The 23,490-nt window shown below is 31.0% G+C and overlaps 4 protein-coding genes across 6 annotated transcripts; 2 read left to right on the top strand and 2 right to left on the bottom strand.

Moving 5' to 3' along the window:
* Positions 1-781: 781 nt before the first annotated feature.
* On the top strand, positions 782-4,634 carry LOC128878363 (uncharacterized). The gene is made up of 11 exons (XM_054126501.1): positions 782-1,010; positions 1,187-1,350; positions 1,434-1,828; positions 1,884-2,040; positions 2,380-2,616; positions 2,685-2,811; positions 2,891-3,275; positions 3,383-3,495; positions 3,564-3,731; positions 3,815-3,946; positions 4,017-4,634. Exons 1-11 carry the CDS (start codon positions 904-906, stop codon positions 4,267-4,269), a joined length of 2,238 nt encoding a protein of 745 aa, XP_053982476.1. The 5' UTR covers positions 782-903; the 3' UTR covers positions 4,270-4,634.
* LOC128878364 (syntaxin-8) lies at positions 4,494-6,656 on the bottom strand. Its single transcript, XM_054126502.1, has 5 exons — positions 5,791-6,656; positions 5,511-5,705; positions 5,170-5,423; positions 5,010-5,102; positions 4,494-4,921 (listed from the first exon to the last, which is right to left on the bottom strand). The coding sequence occupies exons 1-5, from the start codon at positions 5,823-5,825 to the stop codon at positions 4,761-4,763; spliced, it is 738 nt and encodes a 245-aa protein (XP_053982477.1). The 5' UTR covers positions 5,826-6,656; the 3' UTR covers positions 4,494-4,760.
* A 2,456-nt stretch (positions 6,657-9,112) lies between these two features.
* On the top strand, positions 9,113-15,608 carry LOC128878054 (transmembrane protein 184B). Of its 3 annotated transcripts, none has more exons than XM_054125871.1 (7): positions 9,113-9,291; positions 9,394-9,600; positions 9,844-10,037; positions 10,110-10,704; positions 11,548-11,783; positions 11,862-11,946; positions 14,671-15,608. In XM_054125871.1, exons 3-7 carry the CDS (start codon positions 9,870-9,872, stop codon positions 14,844-14,846), a joined length of 1,260 nt encoding a protein of 419 aa, XP_053981846.1. In that variant the 5' UTR covers positions 9,113-9,291; positions 9,394-9,600; positions 9,844-9,869; the 3' UTR covers positions 14,847-15,608. The 3 variants fall into 3 exon arrangements, with proteins under 3 accessions (XP_053981846.1, XP_053981845.1, XP_053981847.1); XM_054125870.1 differs by having other exon boundaries at positions 9,113-9,328; XM_054125872.1 differs by lacking the exon at positions 14,671-15,608 and adding an exon at positions 12,849-13,487 and having other exon boundaries at positions 9,116-9,328.
* A 746-nt stretch (positions 15,609-16,354) lies between these two features.
* LOC128878053 (guanylate cyclase alpha-like) lies at positions 16,355-21,311 on the bottom strand. The gene is made up of 3 exons (XM_054125869.1): positions 20,463-21,311; positions 20,272-20,388; positions 16,355-20,202 (listed from the first exon to the last, which is right to left on the bottom strand). The coding sequence occupies exons 1-3, from the start codon at positions 20,574-20,576 to the stop codon at positions 16,873-16,875; spliced, it is 3,561 nt and encodes a 1,186-aa protein (XP_053981844.1). The 5' UTR covers positions 20,577-21,311; the 3' UTR covers positions 16,355-16,872.
* Positions 21,312-23,490: the final 2,179 nt, after the last annotated feature.

Below are 23,490 nucleotides of genomic sequence, written 5' to 3'. Positions count from 1 at the left end.
GTCCTCGCAAACATAATACAACAAGCGTTTCCTATAGTACTCTGTGACCAATCACAGACACAATTATTTGTAATAACTTTTTTAAAAATGCGACGCCACTGGAAAAATTTAATATTTAAATAATTTTAATTTTTAATTAATTTAAAATTCTTAATTGTATAATCGCGAATACATATTTTAAAGAATATATTGTATGTTTATACCGTACAATAATTTATTATATCCTACCTCTCTCTTAACTTTTACTATTATGTATAAATAATTCCTAAGTATAAACTAATATAACTATACTATATAACTAAGTGTAAGTATAAACTAATATAACTATACTATATAACTAAGTGTAAGTATAAACTAATATAACTATACTATATAACTAAGTGTAAGTATAAACTTATATTACTTAATTGTAACATATGTTTCATAATTATATATACTTCATTATATCATATAACTTCAATCTTTTTTACAAAAATCTTGTCGCAATAAAGACGCGCAACACTTTTTCATGATACACTTTATACACTATGTTTTAACTTATCACGTTATTACAAAATATAAATTGTAGTATGAAAGATTTGTTATGCGTCTTTATTGTGATGTAATTTCACAGAATTCAAATTTGTGATCTGAGATTTCTGGGATTATAAAACTATGGAGCAACTTGCGGAGTGAGGGGAAAGGAGGGGGTGCTTAATACGGTTCCCACTCAGCAGAGGGCACTGAAACTCGTATACTATTTTTTATATAGCGCTCTTATGGGACCTTCCACTCTATCTAATACTCTTTGGTAAAAGCTAGATCAGTTCACTAAAAACCGCTAGCGACGTAATTGAACATAATCGAGTCACGAGAGACCGGTTTTTGGTCTATTGAAAATGCAATTTGAAGAACCATAGAAAGATGATGTTTTTAAAAAATTCTAAAATGGTTTCGATCTGCGGGAAAAGAATCATCTTGTTGCAGAATAATTTTTTAAAAATTCCAAAACGCAATGGTTACTTCCTACTGTACGTATTATAGCTACATCGTTCAAAATAGGGGTTATTCCATTCTTTCTTCATAAATTTTCGTTTACTGTTTTATATTATATCTATTTCATTAATTCTACGTAAATATAGAGTTTTTCTCAATAATATCGTTCATAGAACAAATTTTTCAATTGTTTAATAACATTTAAATGCAGGGTTCCAGAAATTGGTGATGCTTTACCAGATAAAGATCCTTTACTGAAAGAGGATAAAACACCAGAATTTAATACTATTACAATAGAAAAATGTGTAGCTGCTATTGGAAAACAAACAATAGAATTTGAAGAAGAAATTAAGACCTTGGAGACAAAAATTCAAAGTAATTTTACTTGAATATATCTGTTGTTATTATTTAACTTATATCTTCTAATGTCATTTATAGTTAACAAAACATTCTTTCAGACCCTTCAAATCCTTCTCCAAAAAATCTATTTGAAGATGTATTAAACCCTTTGGAGGAAATGTATAACTCTTTGAATACCACATGGGGCATTGCAAAAACATTATACCTTGGAAATCAGAGTTTAATGCCCACACAATATTATATAAGTATTCATGATCGTGCTAAAAGGGCTTCAGCCAGCAGATACATCAGTTTACCAATTTATCTAGCATCTAAGAACATCATCAATAATGACAAAATTAAATTAACCATCGAAGAAAGGAGAGTTTTAATGAAATTTATATTAGAAGGAAAATTAAATGGATTAGATTTGTCTGACAAAGAGAAGGAAAAACTTTCAGAATTATCACATATGTTAATAGATAAGCTTAAAGAATACTCTCAGAAAATAGAGGTTTGTAAATGTAATTAAAACTAAGCATTATGAATTCTGATACCCTCTCTTATAGGTAGCTACAAATCAAATTACCTGTACAATAAAAGATCCTACGGTCGTGAAAGATTTTCCAGAGGAGGTATTAAAAACTATGGTAAAAGATGATAAACAATGGCAAACTGGCCCTTGGACAGTAACTACAGATCCTCTTATCATGAAACCATTTATGGGTATGAAATTCAATGACATATTTCAAAAATGAAACATTAATTTGACATAGTTCTAAAAGTATTGTTTTAATCGTACATTAAATATACAATTAAAGTTTTGACCTTGTTAAGGCCATTTACAAGACAAGGAGAAGAGCACAATTGTAGTACATGAATGACTGTTTTTTTGCAACTATTAAGGTTATAAATTATACTTAATGAATTGAAATCCTAAAGTGGGCCTTTGTCAAGATTGAAATATTAATTGTAATGTATTGTATGATTCGTTTGCACCTAACGCTGCTAATCCTTTCTTACCAGTCATTATGGACTGAATGTTTACTTTATTTGTTTAATTAGAGCATTGTCCTGTCCGTTCTCTGAGGTATAAAGTTTGGGAAATAGCTGTTACCAAAGGATCTATGTTACAAGATAGATTCTTGCAGACAAGTACATTATTAGAAGAGATTCGCCATGAACGAAAGAAACAAGCAAAACTTTTGGGATTCAACAAGTATACAGATTTAAGTATGGAAACTAAAATGGCTGGAAGTTTAGAAAATGTTTATAACACCCTGGACATATTATTGCAAACAGGTAAAATTTTCAGTTATTGATCAATAAGTAATAAATATATAATATCTTTCTTTTGCTTTTTATAAAAGCTCGTCCTGCTCAAGAACGTGAGCTAAAAGAACTCAATGCATTTGCAAATGAAAGAGGTCATGAGGGTATACTTCAACAGTGGGATATATCATACTGGAGTGCAAAACAGCTATACAGTAAATACAAGTAATTGAGAAGTCAACTTTACCTTCAGTATAAAAAAAAATGATTACACTTAATACCATTTTATTTTAACATCAATTAGGTATAGGGAAGAAGATTTAAGAAATTATTTTTCATTGCCAAAAGTATTATCCGGTATGTTCGAGTTTACTGAAACTTTATTCAATGTAAAGTTCGTTGAAAGTACGAAACCAGATGTATGGCACAAAGATGTTCGATTTTTCGATATCTTTGATTTGAAGAAATCATGTACCGATCCAGTAGGTAGCTTTTATTTAGATCCTTACGCAAGAGGTGGTGAAAAAATTCGAGTGGCACATGATGTAGGATCCATGGTTCCAATAAAATATAGAAGTAAAGTGAGTGACACAAAACCATTAGTAGCATTAATATTCAACTTTTTGCCACCATTTGGTGAAAGACCATCATTACTTACATTTAATGATGTCAGGACCCTCTTTCAAAAGGTAAGTTTTACCTGGATCAATATCTATTTGAAATTAGTTGAATAATACTGTATTCCAATAACATACTTTGATATGTATTTCTTTCTATATTAATTTTTGCCATTTAGTTTGGACATATGTTACAACATACGTTATCAACAGTGGAGTATGCTGAAATATCCGGACTTTCATTTGTGGAATGGGATGCATCGTTTATTTCTGATTATTTCTTTGAAAATTGGTATATTTAAAAAATTCCTTATTTTTCATTAATGTCTTTTTACGTATGTAACTTTAATTAATTTTTAGGTTGTACGAACCATCTGTTTTGCACAAAATTTCCTGCCATCAAGATACTGGAGAACCGTTATCCACGGAAACGATTGAAACATTGAGGAACATAAAATTGTATTTAGCCGGCTATAAACTATGCAAAGAATTATATTTATCACGATTCGATTTAGAATTGTATTCTAGGTAAGATTAAGTACTGCTAATACTTTCAATAATTTCTTCTATAATTCAGTAATATATCCAATAATCTGTTCTACAATTTTTAGTGATGAATTCTGGAATGATATAATGAATCGTTTGTGGAATAAATATCATGTAATTCCGCAGCATAAAAAAGATTGCCATATCTGTTCATTCGATTGTATTTTTAGTGGAGAATGGGTAGCTGCTTATTATAGGTAAGCTTTAGAAAATGTGTACAACTTGAAAAGTTGAAAAATCATTAGTAATCAAATATTTTATTTTCAGTAATGTTTGGTCGCAAATGATTGCTGCTGACTTGTATAATGCTTTTCAAGAAAAATCTTGCAAAGACAAGGAAGTATTACAGAATCTTGGCAGTAGATATCGCGAAACGTTTTTGGCTTTAGGAGGTAGTTACTCTACAAATGAAATTTTCAGAAAATTCAGAGGAAGAGATCCAAATCCAAAAGTATTGTTAATAAATCTTGGATTGGATCAGTCCAATATATCAGAAGTAGGTGATAAAAAATTAGAGTAAAAATTAAAAATAATCCAATAATATGATAATGTACAGAATTAATTTTTTTTCTTATCTATATAAAGATGAATATTGTAAAAATAGTTGTAGAAGTTTATTTTATTGTACTATGATGCACGATTTTATATTATAGTATTCGTTATTCAAAGAATTTAAGAAAAGTTTTATTCTATATTTTAAACAGAATAGTTTACACACTTCTGTACAATTTTAGTGGTAAACTATTTTATATGTTAATTGAATATTTATTAATATTGTGTAGTATCATTCTTTACAATTATAATTATTTATATTATAATACATAGAAATATTGACTTTCAACTAATAAACAGTCAAACAAATAAAGAATTTTTACAAATATACAAGAGTTTTTCACATATTTATAAAATATTAGTTTAAATTTAAAAAAAAAATTAACAATTTAAATATATTTATATTGAAACTTACGTACAATGGAATTCGTTTAATTTTTAAATACATGTTTCTATTAATTATACTAAAGCGACTGTAACAATGCAGATAAAAAGAAAAATGATTACTATCCAATAGCCACATGTACGATCTTTGAAACTCATACGTTCTATTCGGCGTGTCTTATTAACTATTGAATCGTCGGTTCTGTCCATATGGTCGGCTAAATTATCAATTATTTCTGAATAGAAACAAAGATATTAAAATAAGTTTGATGTCTTTTTGAACTTCTTAATTAGAAAGAATTAGTAGAATTGATTTTGATTTACCATTTTGATACTCTACTTCATTACTGATAGTTTGACCAATTTCTTTCTGTCGTACAATCACTTTATGTAATTCTTCCAATCCTCTATCTTGTTCTAAAAGAAATAAAATTGAATTATACAACATAAGTAAATGAAAAATATTATTAACATCTGAATGTACCTTGTAAAATTTGTTCATGTTGAGTTGCAAGATTAGCAACAGATACTTGAACATCTATAGGCTTTTCATCATCATCATCAGCTGCCCAAGAGGTCGTACCTCCATCTGCAAAAGCTGATGCTTTAGTTGAAAGTAAATTGGAACGAGAAGTTGCAAAATCACTTGTTCGAGCATCGTATAATTTTTGCAATTGTACATCTTTACTCTGCAATATTTCTATTTGCCGTGTCCTTCGTTCTGCTTCCTCGATAGTTCTGTACACCTTTATATTTTAAAGAAAATATTTCCTTAAAGGAACAGCAGATTTTTCTCCTGTGTTACATAGACACATAAAAGGATACATAGCTTTGGATCGTAATGCCTCATCCACTTTACTTTTAAGTTGTTGAACTTCCCTGTTGTATTGTTTCAGACGAATTCGTATATTTACAGATAAACTCGCGTATGCCTGTGATGTCTTCGAGTGTCTGTTACGCGCAGTAAGTTGTTCCATAATTTCTCTAAAAAGTTTCTCGCAGGCATCATACTCGGATAACCTATTCAATTTGAAAACATATTATCAAACTGAATGTCTAAAACTTCAAAATAAATATTAAGTACTGTGTAAATTGAGACTTTTACCAAGGATCGCTGTCTTCAATATAAACGAGTGCCATTTTTGTAAGACTGTATTCAAATTTGACACATAAGAGATCATTAACAGTCTATTGACATATTGGTACACGATGTTGGACAAATCACTCGTGTTAACTCTCTATATGCAAACCATAAATATTACGTTTAGCATGATAACCTATTTTAATCAATTCATGACGCATTCTTGAAAATCTTTCGATATCCGACGTAACGTCAAAAACAAAGGTAACGATTATATTCTCCAGTGTTATGTACTTTCAGATGTTTCGTCCACAAGGAACATTCGAATTCAATTGTAGAAAATTCATTTTTCATTAATCAAGACGATTTTTATTGCACGAATTGCACATACAAGTTAATAAAAAAGAATAAGATTTCATAAAATCACACAACATGCTCGGATGCTTGGTCCAGCCTTTGAGTATATAGAGCAATATAGTGTCTACGTGCTTAAGGTTGCGCAGGAGACAAACTGGCGCCACCAACGGAAAGTAGGTGAACTACTAGATAGTTTTTCCTGTTTTTCAGGCACAATAATGAAAAAAACATATCATAATTATGCATTTCGTAATCAGGGGAAGTAAATCTATCGTCTCGTCAAGCGTTTTTTGGAAAAAATTGAAAAAAAAAAAAATTTCTTGTCTTTGAACGTATTTTTAGCAAGTTTCAAAAGCGAAATTGCAAAATGTGTAACTGTCCCCCGCAACGGTATTTTATAAGGAATAGTTTAAAAAAAAAATCAGCCGGAAAGGTCGCTTCCTCGCCTCATAAAATTACAATAACTGTTTGGAAAATTGCAAACGTTTGACATCATTCTGTCTTTGTCTCTCCTCCGATGGATGTATCTCCCTCTCTGTCACGGCATCATTAGAGAGACAAGGATCTATCTATCCTTGTCCCAGAGCTTCCTACTTTCTCCGCGCAACTGTCGCTGAAGTCAACTCGGAGTTTTGCTGGGTCTCCTGCGCACCCTTAAAGGATGGGGGAGGCCCGTCGGCCATCGTACATTGCCAATTTACAGCGGGAAGTTTAAATAGGATTATAATCGAAAATATGGTTACATGTTTGAAAATAAATTTATAGAATTTCAACACTTTGAATAACTAAACAAAACAATGAAATATTTAATCGTTGTATTGTGGTGTTGCACGGGCAGTTGGGAATATTTTAATTTACGAGTTTTCTTGAGAAATTCAGTAGATAAAAATAATACATGTTGTTTCGTTGAAATACATTTAATGAATGAACGTTGAAAAATAACAAAATGAACAGTACAATATTAACATACTTTAAAACGAAATAACTCATGTGATGTCACAAGATAATATTTCTAGATAATTCGAAAGTGTTTTATTTTTTAACCAATAATTATAAATAAATAACTTTACTCTTGACATCTGTGTATTGTTTTTACCATTTTTTGAACTAAAACAAGTTATAAGGAAATAATATTATAATTTAAATGTAATATTTCAAAATTACAATTTCCAAAATACGTTATGATAAGGATTACTTAAAATTATAAGAGTTAAAATTAACAATTAATAAAGTAAAATATATACATATACTACTGAGTGCTTGGCTGCCACTGTGCAAATCCATTTCTCGCCACCCCTTTATTGCATTAAAATTTGAGGAAATTCAAAAATATTGGTACTATATAAAATAGGATAAATGAACAATCTTATTTGTAAAATATGTATTGTTTATTTTATTTTAATAATTATTTATAAAGAAAATGACAAAAAAAAATAATTTTTAGCGATACTTACATCTTTTAAAACATTCTAAAATTAAATAATAAAACTACTGTTGCAACATTCTCAAATTATTCTCTTCTGACTTTTATTTTTGATAAGTCAATATTTCTGATATTTCATGTTCAATAGAAAAAAGTGCAAGACTACTTAGTTTTTCCTGGGACATCGTAGATCGGATATAACTTTTAATTATTTTGAGTTACGAGAACTTTTTTTCGCCAGATGCTACGGAAACTGACAGAGTTCAAAAAAAATTCTCAACGCAATAGTAAAATTTTCCGATACGACATTATCTCGTGATATAATTGAATACCATCAAAATCCCTTTTTAACACATTATTTTCATTTGATTGGAATTTCACATCCAAATTCATACATCATTTCATTAAGAGGGGAGTCTGGTTCAGCTCATATTTTGTGTACAAAAATGTTGTAACACCTTGAAAGGGGTGGTTCGGGAGGTGATTTGAAACAACTTTTTCCTTAGCGAAAATATTGTCCGAGGCTTAGTTGAGGAGATATTAACGGAAAACATTAACCAATCAGGGCGCGCGTATACCGTTGGAGCGGCCGCGCTCCCCAACCAATCAGAGCGCGAGTATGCCAATGGAGCGCCCGCTGATTGGTCGAGGTTTTCTGTTAATATGTCCTTAACGAAGCCTCGAACAACATTTTCGCTAAGGAAAAAGTTATTTCAAATCACCTCCCGAACCACCCATTTCAAGGTGTTACAACATTTTTGGGACACCCTGTATAGATATAGTAGTTGCAAGGAAAGGATTCGGTCAAAACGGTGGGACGCATAGCTCATCGAATTTTTATTCGATTCACTTGATTCAACGCTTACATCGAAGGTAATTATGTTTATATACTAATGAACCTCGACTCTTAATGAATTATTATTATAGCATAAAGTTATTGCAAAATAACGGCCGACATGTATTGTTCATTTTCATGTCTTTTTGCCGCCATTTTCGCAATTAACAATTTTTGTTTGCAAATTGAGGTTCATACGCATTTTACGTACCTACTAAAGAACAAAATTTTCTGATTTTATCTATCAGATGTTTTCCCAAGGCTCCACGTATCCCACCGTTTTGACCGAATCCTTTCCTTGCGACTGCTATATCTATTATATGTGCATTCAAATTAAATCTACACTATCAAATTTTCTTCTCTGAATGTCCCATTATACGTAAAAAATGTTTCAATAACAAAAATTAATTATATCTGAAAATTATATGCATTAGAAAAATACATTAGCTGGACCAGACTCCCCTCTTAGGCCTTTCGGCCGCCCCTTTAAATCCTCCGCTAGAGCCGGCCCTGGCAAAGTAGAGAGAACAATTGAAGTTGGAAATTTTCCCCTCTCGCGGCGCAAATCCGAGTCACCGGGCGGACAAGGTTCCCTCCAACATTCCTTCGACGAACGATTTATCGCGAATATAGCGACGTAGCCCCATAGGTAAGCGCATGCGTGACAATGTTAATTAAAGATGATCATGGTGGGGATTTGGCTCGAAGGAGAAGGGAAAAAGAGATCGTCCGTGAGAGTAAAACAAAGAGAACCGTAGAGAAGATTAACGGGTGCGAGGAAGAGGAATGTAGCCATAGCGGTGAGACCAGTTATATATTTTTATTGTCGACTGGCATATTTCGCGAGGCTGACCGCAACGAATGTTTGACACCGAGCAGGGAATAGAGACGAGATGCCTGAAAATGTCGGGTAAAAGTGAAACTCGGTGATCTAAGCTGAACCGATCGTATGTAGTGAAAGAAAGTGATCGTATGTAGTTTTCGATGGACTATTGGTATTATCTGTTGGAAGGTCACGACTGTCTGTAAACGGTTGCGTCGGGTTCTGGTTATTGGAAAGTGGGGAACCTCTGGGAAGCTCGATCTCGCAGGTGAGCACGTACGGGTACGGATACGAAGGGAAAAGGAGAACATACCACACGTACCCACAAGATACGTCTGCGAAGGAACGCGCGTATGCTGCGAAATTGTTTGGAAAAAATCTGCGAATGGAGCACGGGTGCGTCTTCGATACGAAATTTTGCGCATGAATGGGAGTACCGTTGTTATTGTTGTGCATATATTGATTTTTAACGCGCGACTTCGTAATCTCGACATTTATTCCGTGTCACGAAATTCAATGTTTATTAACTTTCCTCCTTTTGTGACTGTTACTAAAGTGGACGCTATTGACGTTCTCGTTTTTATTTTCTTCTAACTACGTTCAGCTATTGTCATTATTTCCAACACTGATTTTTCTCAGATTAAAGTATAAGTAGTACAGTGGCAATGCAATCATCCACGATCATAAGCTCTATGCTTGACGGTATGACATCCACGACTACCGTCGGTGAGGTTACCTCAAAGGAACCAGTGCCAATATTCTTGCAAACAAGAGCTGCTCAAGGTATCGCTGGGGTATTTGTATGGGCAGCGCTGTTCTTAACTTGTCAGCAGGTATTTTACAACTTCTAGTATATTAGGTCCAATACGAAAAGTAGAAAGTATTGTTTTGGTTTCTACTTGTAGATTTATCAACATCTAAGGTGGTATACCAATCCAACAGAACAAAGATGGATAGTGCGGATTCTCTTCATAGTCCCAATTTATGCGACATACTCTTGGGTCTCTCTATTATTTTTTAACAGTGAAAGTTATTATGTTTATTTCTTCACTGTACGAGACTGTTACGAAGCATTTGTTATATACAATTTTTTGTCCCTATGCTACGAGTACCTGGGTGGCGAAGGAAATATTATGTCTGAAATACGTGGTAAACCTATTCGTTCCAATTGCCTATATGGAACATGCTGCCTAGTTGGGAAAACGTATACTATCGGTTTTCTTAGATTTTGCAAGCAAGCCACCTTGCAATTCTGCTTAGTAAAGCCAGTGATGGCATTTGTCATTATATTCCTTCAAGCATTTGGACATTACAGAGATGGAGATTGGTCCCCTGATGGGGGCTATATTTACATAACTATAATTTATAATATCAGCGTATCTCTTGCCCTTTACGGACTTTTCCTCTTTTACTTTGCTACAAGAGACCTGCTAACACCATTCGAACCTGTCTTAAAGTTTTGTACTGTTAAAAGTGTCATCTTTCTCTCATTTTGGCAAGGTAACATTGATTATTACAGAATTTAGTATAGTGTTTCTCAAACCGAAGTCTGTGGACCCCTGAGGATTTACAAATGTTTTGAGAAAGGTCTATGAATCCTTAAACAAAACAAAAGAACGTATTCCATAGATTAATAAAAAAAAGGATTTCTCATAGTATTTTATACTTTTTAAAATCATATGTTACAAAGTTTTCTTTTCATCTGCAGTAAAAATGTAAACAAAATAGAAAACTGCAAAGTTTAAAAGTTCCTAACAACTGTAATCTCTTATTAATTATTTATCACTTTTCATTCTGCTTCTGTTAAAAGTAATACCAAATAGCGTTTTTTATTGGATTTTATCTAAGACGCCAGTAATAAGCACTTATCGTCAGTCCTCTAGCAAACAATGTATACAGCCTGAATCATGGAAAATAGAATATCAGAGTATCTCTGTTAAGTTTGAAGATACGAAAAACGTTACGAATGGAATTAAGATAGTTTATGGGACAAACATAGTCATTATTTATTTTTTCCCTACAGTCATTTTTTTCACGTTGTCAAGTGAAACACGTGGACATTTATTGTAATATAAAATCTTAAATTAGAAGTGGTAGTCGGAAGATTCGCAGCCTGTTAGTCGGTCGAACAAGGATAGAAAGAGGAAAGAAGCAAAGCAGATGCTTTATAAAATATTTAAAATATACATACACTATTTTTAAAAACAATAAAAAATATTTTAAATAAAGAGTAATTTAATTCACTTTAAAATTAAATTTTTTTGTCAATGGGGTCCATAGATAAGTGAAGTTTGAGGAACATTGAATTATTATTGAATGTAAATTAATTCTCTTTCATTTTAGGAGTTTTACTGGCCATTCTTGAAAAAGCAAATGTAATTTCACCTATAAGCTTAGGCCAGTCGACCAGCGCAGGCACAGTTTCTGCTGGTTATCAAAATTTTTTGATCTGCATCGAAATGTTATTTGCTGCTATAGCTCTACGTTACGCGTTTCCCTACCAAGTATATTCGGCTGGTTGCGTTACGGATTCAAGAGGAAGGAGCGTAACGATGCAAAGCATCAGTAGTAGTTTAAAGGTATATATGTTACAGTTTAACATTATTTTAAAAATCGAACCAGTGAAATTGTAACTGTTTTAATATCGTTACGTATAGGAAACCATGAATCCAAAAGATATAATGACTGATGCCATCCACAATTTTCATCCACAATATCAACAATATACTCAATATAGTTCTGGTATGTACACTTAATTTTGTTCAAAATGTCTGTTTTGACACATATTGCCTTTGAAGTCTTTTTATTACTTAATTGATCCAATCGATATATTTTCATATAGCATGATGTAGTGAATGATAAAATCTAAAATCATCTGTATTTCATTGTTCATTTATATATTTTTGTTTAAATTTTATTATACTCCGTAAATGCAAATGCAAAAGAAAGGTAGACAAATCTTTTAATTCAACGTTGAGAAACTGTTAAAAATGTTTCATCCGAATTTAAACAAAGTAAATGAATATATTGATCTTATATTTTTCAATACTCTTTACTGCCAACCACTAAAAACGCGAAATAATACTCAGGATGTTTTCTACATGGTACCACCAGAAGGATAGGGATTCTTTGTGAAAAAATAAATAGAAAGTATAGAACCTTATGTTTTTATAAGGTTCTGTTTTCGAAAAAATGGCTAAGACTTTGTTTTCGAAAAAAATCAATTTTTGAAGTCTTGTCTTCTAAGGCTGTTTGTAAATATCGACAATATCGCTGTTGTTTCATATTAGTCTTACTAACTTACCTTTATCTGTAACATGAATTTTTAGTTTTGATTATTTTATTTATATGACACGTTTACCAGACTGAATTTTTTCACAAACAAAGCCGTAAATGAAAATCTTTTCTTCTCTCTTCTGTATTTTCTACTTACTATTTCATGTAGAATTATTACCCTTCTCATTGTACCAGATATTACAAAATATCGTGTATATTCATTTACATTTTCTATCTTCTGCAAATAAATTATAATGGAGTTGTTCTTCGAAGGACAGAAAAAAATGAATTTCTACCGTAAATTCAATTTATACGTGCCAAATTAACATTAAGTTCTTTGAAGGCACTTTCTGTTTACTGTTTTTCAGACGTTAATACCAACTTGCCGTATGAAAAACTATGAGAGCGCGAGGCATCACTTTTTTAATTTCAAGAAATTGGACATGAGGCATTTGTACAATTTTAAACGGAGATTGAAAAAAATTCTAAATGCTACACTATAGTTTATTAAAACTAATGCTACAAATTTACTTGATGTTTTAAGTTCGAATGAAGTTGCAGGGTGGGCAAAGAGTTCTCTGCTCAAATTATAATTTAAGGTTTATACTAAAATCAGTATATGTATATATTTACTTACTTGCATACATATACATATCATATATATACAAATAATATATATATATATATATGTATGTATATGTATATAATACGATTTATTCATTTTGCAATTAATAAAATCTTCTGTACAATAGAAATTAAGCACTTAACACAAGAGCACTTAGAGTACAGTGTAATTTCCTAAAAGGTGTTGCTTTTCTAATAACTGCAAAAGACAAATAACGATTGACTATTATTCTGTGGCAGTATTGTAATTATATATTATTTTATCGATAGGTCAGAAATGATTAAAGGGTGTAGTATTATCTTATAATGCTTTTATGTATTTATGAGACTTCTTTATTGTTCTTCATTTCACATATAAAATAAATAAAATAAGTTGTATTGGAGTTATCGGTATGCTGGATACACATGATATTCTTTTTTTTTTATGTATGAACTTTGTCTTATATCACTATTAGTTTTATTTATAATATTTATAAAAATAATTTCTTAATTATTTAAGAATTTGAATAAATATTAGAGGAAGCTTCTATCATTTTGTAGTTTCTCATTGCTGCAATTTTCGTGTATATTCTTGGAGAATGAAAGATGTCTTCAGTTTCTTGTTTTCTTTGGATTTGGAGTTTTATTTATGTCTCGTGTATAGTTCGGTTTAATTAATTATATAATTCAATTATTTTATGTACAATTATACTAAATCGAAATACACAAAAAATTAATTTAATTTTGCACTATCGATTTTTGAAATGTTAATTCTATGCTATCAATTTCTGAAGTAGATAGAAAAGAATTTGAATGATTAGGTTATTTGAAGTTTGTGTGCGTTCATTTCATTTTAACGAGATTCTTTTCATCCATTAATTCTAAACATATACTCAAGAACAGATTACGTTCTTCATTATTCATACTATCACTAATAAATATTTTCTCACTGGTATAACATTTCTCATTCATCATTTAAATCGATATTCATATATTAGACAAATTAGAAAATTAAATGTATTAGAAACATACATTAAAAAATATCAGACTTGGACACATTAAAATAATTCAAATAATTATATCTTATTTTTGTTCGGAATAAAATTTGTCCAAATCTGAAGAATGTATGAGCTTCACTATCATTTGCATCACTAGTAGTAAACAACTTCCCATCCATTGCAATGTTTCTTTCTGAATTTATGCAAAAGGAAGATTCCGTTAATCTACTTATGTATGTTATCTATGCATTTTTCAGTAACCCTTGCAAGAACTAGCAAATTTGAATTATTTCTGTATAACATGCATGTTAAATTAGTATGATTGTTTTGTGCATATATATCTTCTGTATCGATATCGTAAAAATAAGAAGGAGCTGTATGTATTAACGCTATGTGTAAAAAGAGAACAAAATTTTGTCAGCTCACATATATAGCATTGTACATAGGCTGATATAATCGATGCAATTAATAATGCTTTGAACGAAAGAGGAAAATTCACGCATGATTTTTCGCTGTCCACCGACTGATCGATGTATCCATTTAGTCACGGCTTTGCCAGCGATAACACGTGATGTAATGTAACAATCAGGAGCTCCAAAGGGACAACGTGGTATGCGGATATCCAGCTTTGATCCAGACGATCCACAGAATATGCCGGTACCGCCGCCGCAAAGACGACACACTTCTCATCAACGTGTTGCGACAATTTCTCAAAATTATAACGAGAAAACAATGCTGTTGAGCAGTGACGATGAGTTCCAATAAACGCAAGCAATGGGGTTACACGTGCAAAAAGAAAAGAAATGAAAAAGAACACTACTTTAACGTTGAACTTCCGTGAAATTATAAATATCTGGTCTCAAGGAAACGCTACATATACCGTTAAATTGATTGTACATCATTAGGTAGGAACTTGACTCGCTCACAAAACAAACGGCAGATAGACAAAAGAAACGATGTGATGTAAAATAATACGTCACGTAACTGTAATAGTTCCATAATGTTACATCCATGTTAATACATGTATTATGTTACATCATGTAAACATAGCATAGAAGATATTTATTTTAATATGCTGAACATGTTTAAGGCAGTGTTACCTATAGAGGTGGTTCTACTACAATAATGTAATTATCGTTTTAGTTTTTACGGGACGATATAAGTTTCTTAAAGGGAGGCATTGTACAGTACTTAATATCTGAATACTCACAAATACGTTGCCGTATTATTTACTTGTAGCTGATTGATATTTTTACACTTTGAACTAACATTTTACGTATACGTTTTTACACCGACGTTTCTAATTCGAACAAAGTTAATGTAATTTTGCCAATGGAAATTGCTTACTTTATGAAATACACCGAGAAAAGGTAATTCTAATTCTTGCACGTGTCCGGGAAATATATATATATATATATAACTGAGCCACAAAAATCTTTGCGTCCTAGATTAAAGAACTAATAAGTGTATATATCGTTAAAATAGAATGTATTTAATAATGCAAAAAATTAAAAAACTTTCCTTCGATGTATTTGTTTTATTCGCATATAAGTATTTGGTACTTGGTATTTTTACGTTAACGATTCTACACACATGTATATATAAACATTTGATATATAATATTCTGTATTCAGCGTTCTGTTAAACCCTTTTTAAATCAGTGTTACTTAAAACTGGGTTTTGCGAACTTCTTGGGATCCACGAACCCTCAGGAGAAAAATAGGAAGTATATTATTATATTGCGCAATATAAAATATGTTTCCTATATTTTATTAATAATTAAGACACTCATTAAAAATTTGTCTATCATTGGTAATAAAAACATCAAAAACGAAATTGAAAACTAAAAACCTTAAGAATTTGTAACAATTGAAATGTCTAATTCATTAGTCATCTCTTTTCATTCTCTTTTCCGGTAAAAATAATTAAAAGTAACAAATTTTATTATATTCTTAGCACTATGCAATACAACAAATTAAATACCATTAAACAGTATTAACACGACCCAAGCGGTTAGGATAATTTTTGGATACTAATTTTTGTGCATTGCTTTAGTAAATGTATACATAGTTGAAATTGAAAGAAACAAAATTTGAGTTGAATTAAAATTTAAAGAAACGTAAATGTATTTTTTTAAAAAGCGATATTTGATTATATTAAAATAAAGATAATTTAATTTTACTTCAAAGGGTCCGTTGAATATTTTCCTTTGTTAGTAAAGTCGGCGGGAAGGAGATATTAAAAAAAATACTGTGTTAAACAGTGCAAATAAATCTTGATCTTAATTAAACTTTATTTTCTATACAATAGAAAGTTTTGTGTATACATAAATTATATTTATGAAGAGAATATATTATTCTACTCCATAACATAACAATAAAGCTAATTTGTTGAAAGTAAATCACTATTTTTGTACAATCATTAATCATTATCTTAAATTACTTTTAATTCTTATTAGTAAAACACTTAGCGAAGGACATAACATCGAAAGTATAGTTAGAAGAATTTGAACATGAATTAATTCAACAAAAGATCAAATCTATTTATTCTACAAAAGAGCTTTCTATAACTATATCAATACATTGAAACATTACAACTATCAGTGAAAAAATAACTTAATATTTTGTCAACAGCCTTTGTTTTAGCGGAAAATATAAATATATATTTATGTGTGTATATATACTCATATTTATATTTATTAAATATTTATTTATTTACTTTTTAAATAAATTTCTTTTTGTCACGATTTAGTAAAACAAAAAATTATAAAGTACTCGGTTTTGCATTTCTTTTACCAACCGACCCAGTACGTATCTTCATTTGTTATAACTTTTTTCCAACCATGCCACGGTGATTCCAAATCTTGTTCTAATAACAGATCGTTACGCGATTCCCTTTCAAAACTTACACTATTTAATTGTTCGTTGCTTGATGTACAATCTTCTGATTCCGATGCTTTCCGTTCACTAGACAACGAATTGTTATCTTCATCTTCGATATCTTGATATTGCAATTCATCATCCATATATACAACAACATCGTTTTCCTCATTAGTATACTTATTGTATTTCTCAGCAACATTTTGCTTTATCACTTTGCTACTAGCTGCCTCGGAACAGCCTCCCCTGTTTTGATTATTGATACTCTCGTTACCGTTATTACAACTTATTATTGGTTTGAATCCTATAGATCTGAGACGAGCAATTTTCAGGGCGCTATCCAAAACATTAACAGGTACAAATGCAGACACTCTTTCCATCGAAAATTTACTTTGCTCATTTCTGTTCAAAATATTACTATTTAACAGTAGATTTGAATTTTTAGGATGTTGTATATTACATACAGTTGTTCTATCCGATTCATACCTTTCGTTGGATTTGTACGTTTGTTGACTTTTACTCTCGGTATTTGATTTAGTAGCTTCACAAACTTCGGATTTCATATCTTTCAATTCACCGTATTCTATTTTGATAAAAGTATAGTGTTCATTGCGCTCATACTTTTGAACCAAATCGTTCGATTTCAAGTTTCGCGTCAGTGGTCCTTTAATAAGAGTACATTGAGTTACCGCATCCGTTTTACAGGCCTTCGAGGCATTTTTATCGCAATCCTCATGTGGTTTTTGTTCAGTTATATTAAATTTTCTTTTCCTGGGAATTGTTTCCATCAATTTTCTTTTCCGATTTCCAATAATTGTTACATCATTAGTTTGTACACTTTTAACATTAGCTTTTACAGATTTTAATTTCTTGTTATTGTCATTCATGCTATTATTATTATTATTTAATATTTTTTCTGAAATATCGTTCTTATCCATCTTTTTAGAAACAGCGAAATTCTCGTGTACTGTATTTCGTTTTAAATTCAATGTTTCCGATCTTTCAACGTTGTTAGTTTCCTTATTCCTAATGTTTTTATAGTTACTGACTTTTGTGAGTTTATTTTTATTTTTAAAAGTAGACCGTTGTCCAGATATATCCGAATTAATTCGGCATTTGTTAAAATCACATACAACAGTACTAAAGCGTTCATATGGCTGTTTAGCGTATTTACTACCAATACATCTCAATCTTCGGTTCCTTGGACCACGTATTTTTGGGCCAATTTTTGCATCTATTAATAAATTTGCAATCTCTCGTCTTTGTTTCTTATTTATGTGTTTCTTGATCGACGATTTAACTACTTTCATAGTTCGTAAACGCGTTCTCGCTTCGATTTTACTTTCAACATTCTTTTTTATATTCTTTGTTGATTCTTGCACGCAATGTATTTTCTTCTTTTGTATACTGTTCCGTTTAACTACTTTATTCTGTACATCTGTGTTACATGTATTTGTGTACAAAACATCTTGCGGTATACTTCTCTGAGAACCATTACATGCATTAAAGTCCATTAAATTTGGTTCTAAAACATCTATAGACTGTACAGAGCCTTTTCGTAATTCTCCATTGTGCGTCCTATTGCATTTTCTTACCTCTGATTTTTTCATTATTTTTCTGGTTAATCTACGTCTTCTAAATTTATAATATCTTGCCCCAATCAGTTCATCCGAAATGGCCTCAAACTTTTTCTTTTCCTTTGTTTCCTCTATATCGTTATTTTGTGGCACTGTTTCATCTTTAACCTCTGACTGAACTGTTAATAAATCGTGTGTTTTCAATCCTATAGATTGTTCCGATGTTAGTCCTATCATATTACCCATGAGTAATTTGGATAAAGGATGACATTTCTTATTAATTAAATGTAGAATTTTATCTGGTGTTAATGATTCTATGGAATCTATTGATCTTAATTCCTGTACTTCTTTGGGTACCATTTTATGTGTCGAAGTTTCATTTCTATACATAGGGTCTGTCGAATCTAACATATCAATTGGTGTCTCCAAAGAATTTAAACTACTTTTATGTACATCTGTAGAATCATTCGGCACATCATTATGCCCTTTAATGTTATTAAACTTGTGTTTATAACAATGATTTATACTTGTATCGCTTGAACTATTGTTAAATTCTATATTTATATCTTTAATTGACTTAATTTTCAATGAATCTGATTTAACAGCATTAGGCGAAATATAATCAATGCGTTTAGGAATCTCATTCGTTGCAACAGTTTGCATTTTTCCATCTAGACTTCTATTTCTATCTTTGTTAGACGAATTCAAATTTTCCGTGTGTTGATTAGATTTAAGTAAATTAAGCGATTTAGCTGTTCTACAAAACAATGACAAAGTACTTTTTTTAACATCGTGCTGTGTACTATGCGACGAATCATACAGTCCTGTACGTATAGAGATATTAGTATTATGAGCTTTGAATCCTTGCATTCCGATACGGTTTAATAATTTGTTTTCTGATGTATTAGAAATACTGGATACGCTGGCCGTACATTCTGTATTTCCCTTCTTAAACACATGACGCATTACTATTCCACTTTCAGGTATAACCTTTTCTTTCTCTTCTATTTTTTTATTTTCAAGAGTCGGAAGTTGTACAGTTGAAATAGTTGAAATGTTTGATTTATCAAATTTCCCCTTTGGAATCGTAGATTCAGATGTATGCGAATATTTTCTAAATTCATACTGACTCGGAGAATTTTCTAAACAATTTCGAGGATGCATAGGCGTACAATGTAAAGTAGACAAAGATTTATTTGTACCTAGAAGCGGCTGCTTGATACTCCATGATGGTGGTTCTTGGCCATTTAAACGTAACAGAGAAAATTTATAATATTTTGTAGAATCAGAGTTTACACCTATCCAAAATTTTGTTACAATATATAAACCATCGTATCTATAACCTGTTTTTGGAGCAAATTTGTTCAATAGATTATAACTTCTGATCAATCTCACTGGTATCTGATTTTCATAATTTTTGATAAGTGGATCAATGTCCGATTCTTCGTCAACATATTTCTGACCCGTAAAGGTCAGAGAATTACCAAAATCAATATCTTCGTTCAAATTAACGCTCGGTGTACAGATCGATGTAACTCCAAAAGGGCCGATTTGAATATTTTCATTGAAAGGATCGTGAACACGATCTCTAGAACAATCCATGCGGATCCCCCACCAAGAACCAGATGGAAATCCTGAGATGGATCCGTATGTATAATTTATAACCTAAAAAGAAAGAATAATAAGATCAAGACCTAATCCAAATTAGAATAGTAATTTTAACATAAATCTTACATTTGTATTACACCAAGAAGAATTTGCTTGCGCTTCTTCTTTGGTTGATTTCATTTGACAGATATAATTAAGTTTGATAAACAATTGCTCGAAATCTTCCTTGGTTTTGTTTTCTACCTGAAATATCATTGATATGCTAATAATATTGTTTGTATCCAAGAATATCGAAGTTCACGAGGTTCGGTACTTACTTGATGCTTACGACAGGATTCATCTAATAACCTTTCATTTTCTTGAGTAGTATTCGCGGTAAATGTTATCGAACCATCATTTTTCGCCATTTTATAACAGAATTTTATTTGCATAATAGGTAGTAAGTATAGACGCGGATATTGCACACGTAAACAGTGAATCACGAAGTATCTTCTGGTTATGTATATAGAGCTAAAATGTTGAAGATACGACTAAATCGCTCCAAGTGAAATACTCGCATACCTTTCTTCTAACGGTTGATTATAGAGTTGAATTTTAAGGTTTTAGTAAATCTACGCGTTCCAACTTATTTCTTAACCAATATTTTTTCCTCATTATCGTAAATTGGGCATAGAATGAGTTACTTCGAAAACAAGTATGGCGTAGTTGTTATTTTTTCCTGTGCGTCCAGTATAACGCATCGATCACACACCATCACACACTACGTATAAGTAAATGCCCTTAGGTGTTACTTTTTACCACTATTTTCTTTACGATACGATATATATACAAAACATGTAAGAAATACTTCATCTACAAACGATGCAACCACGATACAAATATTACAATTAAATAATTGGAATGGATGTAAGGTTTACTCAAATAAATCGTTTGAGGGGAACATCATGAGGGGAAACTGTTCGCTTCTCCCACTTGATATGGTTTTTAATTATATAGTATATATAGGATTCCTTTCAATTCTTTTGTATTATCGACGATTAACCTAAATCAGAGTTAGCCAGTGATCTCTTTATAATTGTTTTTTTTAATAATTACTCACAGTTATCAGATTAATCAGGGCCGGTTTTAGCAATATCGGCGCCCCGGGCAAGATTATCGTGGCGCCCCTTCAGGGGTATATACAGGGTGTCTCAAAAATGTTGTAACACCTTGAAAGGAGTAGGTTTAGGAGGTGATTTCAAACAACTTTTTCCTTAGCGAAAATGTTTTCGAAGGAGATATTAAGCGAAAACCTCGACCAATCACAGCGCGAGTATGCCGGTGAGCGTAGGCTACGCGATAGGCGGCCGCGCTCATACGCTACCGCGGCCGCTCCAACGGTATACGCGCGCTCTGATTGGTCGGGTTTTTTTTGTTAATATCTCCTCAACGAAATCTCGGACAACATTTTAGCTAAGGAAAAAGTTGTTTCAAATCACCTCCCGAACCACCCCTTTCAAGGTGTTACAACATTTTTCGGGCACTCTGTATATCGGTACATTCGTATACCAGAGCTATAATGTAATGATTATTTTGGAATTTATTACAATTTGGAACAATTACTATGGAATTAGAAAGTAATTATTTAAGTAATTGATGATTATTTTTTTTTTTAGTAATTATGCAATACCTCAGTCTTAACTACTATGTAATTCAATTACTTTTTAATAATTACTTATAACTGCCCAGATAATAATTAAAAGGCATCTCAAATCTAAAGTTATTAAAAGGTAATTATAACTACTTTTTTAACTACTTTCAAGTAATTACAAATAATTGAAAGACAGTAATCATTACTTTCAACAATTACTGTCCATGTCACTGCAATTACTTGAAAGTAATTAAAAAAGTAGTTATAATTACTTTTTAATTATTTGTAGGTATTTTTGACTACTTTAGATTTGAGACGCCTTTTAATTATTTTTAGGCCATAATGCATGGGATTACTGGTAGTAATTCAGTAATTGGAAATACCATTACATACGACAGAGTATTTGTAATGACAATTATTCAATTACTTGATCAAGTATGTTAATCATTAATCATAATCAATGAATATGTATATTTTTTTTTTTTTGGAGCAAAAAATGACATACTTTTCGCTAACATTTACAGTCAATGTAGAAAGTATTCGTACACCGATCAATTTCCAAAAAAACTATGTAAAATTGTAATTTATTAATTTATTTTTTATAAATGATGACATTCTAAATATTCCTGGAAATCTCTAGAATAGATTGATTATAAAAAAAAAATAGCTATTTATGTAAGTTGCAAAATTAACAAGAAAACAAAAATTAATCAATAGAAATATTGAAGCAATAAGTATTCGCACAACTGTTTCATTTTTGAAACTTTGAAATTTACATTAATTTACAAGTATATAATACTTCTTTCGTGGTATTTCCTTTTGATTTTATAATTATTATAACTCTTCTAAGCATTAAATTAACTAAATTATTAGTTATTCGAAGTGGGATCTTCTTCGATTCCTCTATTAGAGCGATTTCTAAAAGTACTTTACTGGAAATTTGATGTTTTTTAATTCGTACGGAGCAATAAACTAATGTGTTTACGTTACAAACTCTACTGTAAATGGTTCGTCATAAGAATCGTAGAAATACTAATTCCTTCTATACTTTTACCCACTTTTCGCATTTTTTTGTTAATTTCACAAATTATATTAACTAGTAAATGTTGTTTGGACTATATCTATCTTAGAGACTTCCGAGAATATGTAAAATATCATTGATTATACAAAAAGAAGTTAAGAAACTACAATTTCACACAAAAGTTTTTTAGGAAATTGATCAGTGTATGAATACATTCTACACTCACTGTATTTTTTTATGGTCTTTTACGCTCTGCTATACGTATTATCAATGTTTGAAAGAACACGAATTTTTGTAAGAATGCATATATTTTAAATAAAAATAAGACAGTATATTGGAACAAAGAGTCATGAAGGTAAATGTGATCTTTAATGAGAATTTTCTGAAAATTTTAAAAAAGCAGACTTTTTACGCATTTTAATGAAATATTTGTTACTTGAAAAACTTGCTCCACACTAAACATTTCTGCGTAGAAATTTATTCAGAGAAAGTGTTGAAACTATTTGTAATTCGAGCAAATTGGGAAAATATCAGTCTGGAATGTGCAACCGGCTATCGCTTGCCAGTGCTGTAATGAACTGTAATAGATATTTAATTTCTATACACATAACGTTTCATTTTTATGATATATCCTTGAGTGCTACTCATAGAATTGTAAACAACTTTTACTCTGTTTTACTTCTCCATTTTTACT

The sequence above is a fragment of the Hylaeus volcanicus genome, chromosome 6 (genome assembly GCF_026283585.1).
Source record: "Hylaeus volcanicus isolate JK05 chromosome 6, UHH_iyHylVolc1.0_haploid, whole genome shotgun sequence".
In the NCBI taxonomy this organism is placed as follows: Eukaryota; Metazoa; Arthropoda; class Insecta; order Hymenoptera; family Colletidae; genus Hylaeus; species Hylaeus volcanicus.
Note: the sequence above shows the minus strand (reverse complement) of the source record. Positions and strands in the feature narration are given on the sequence as shown.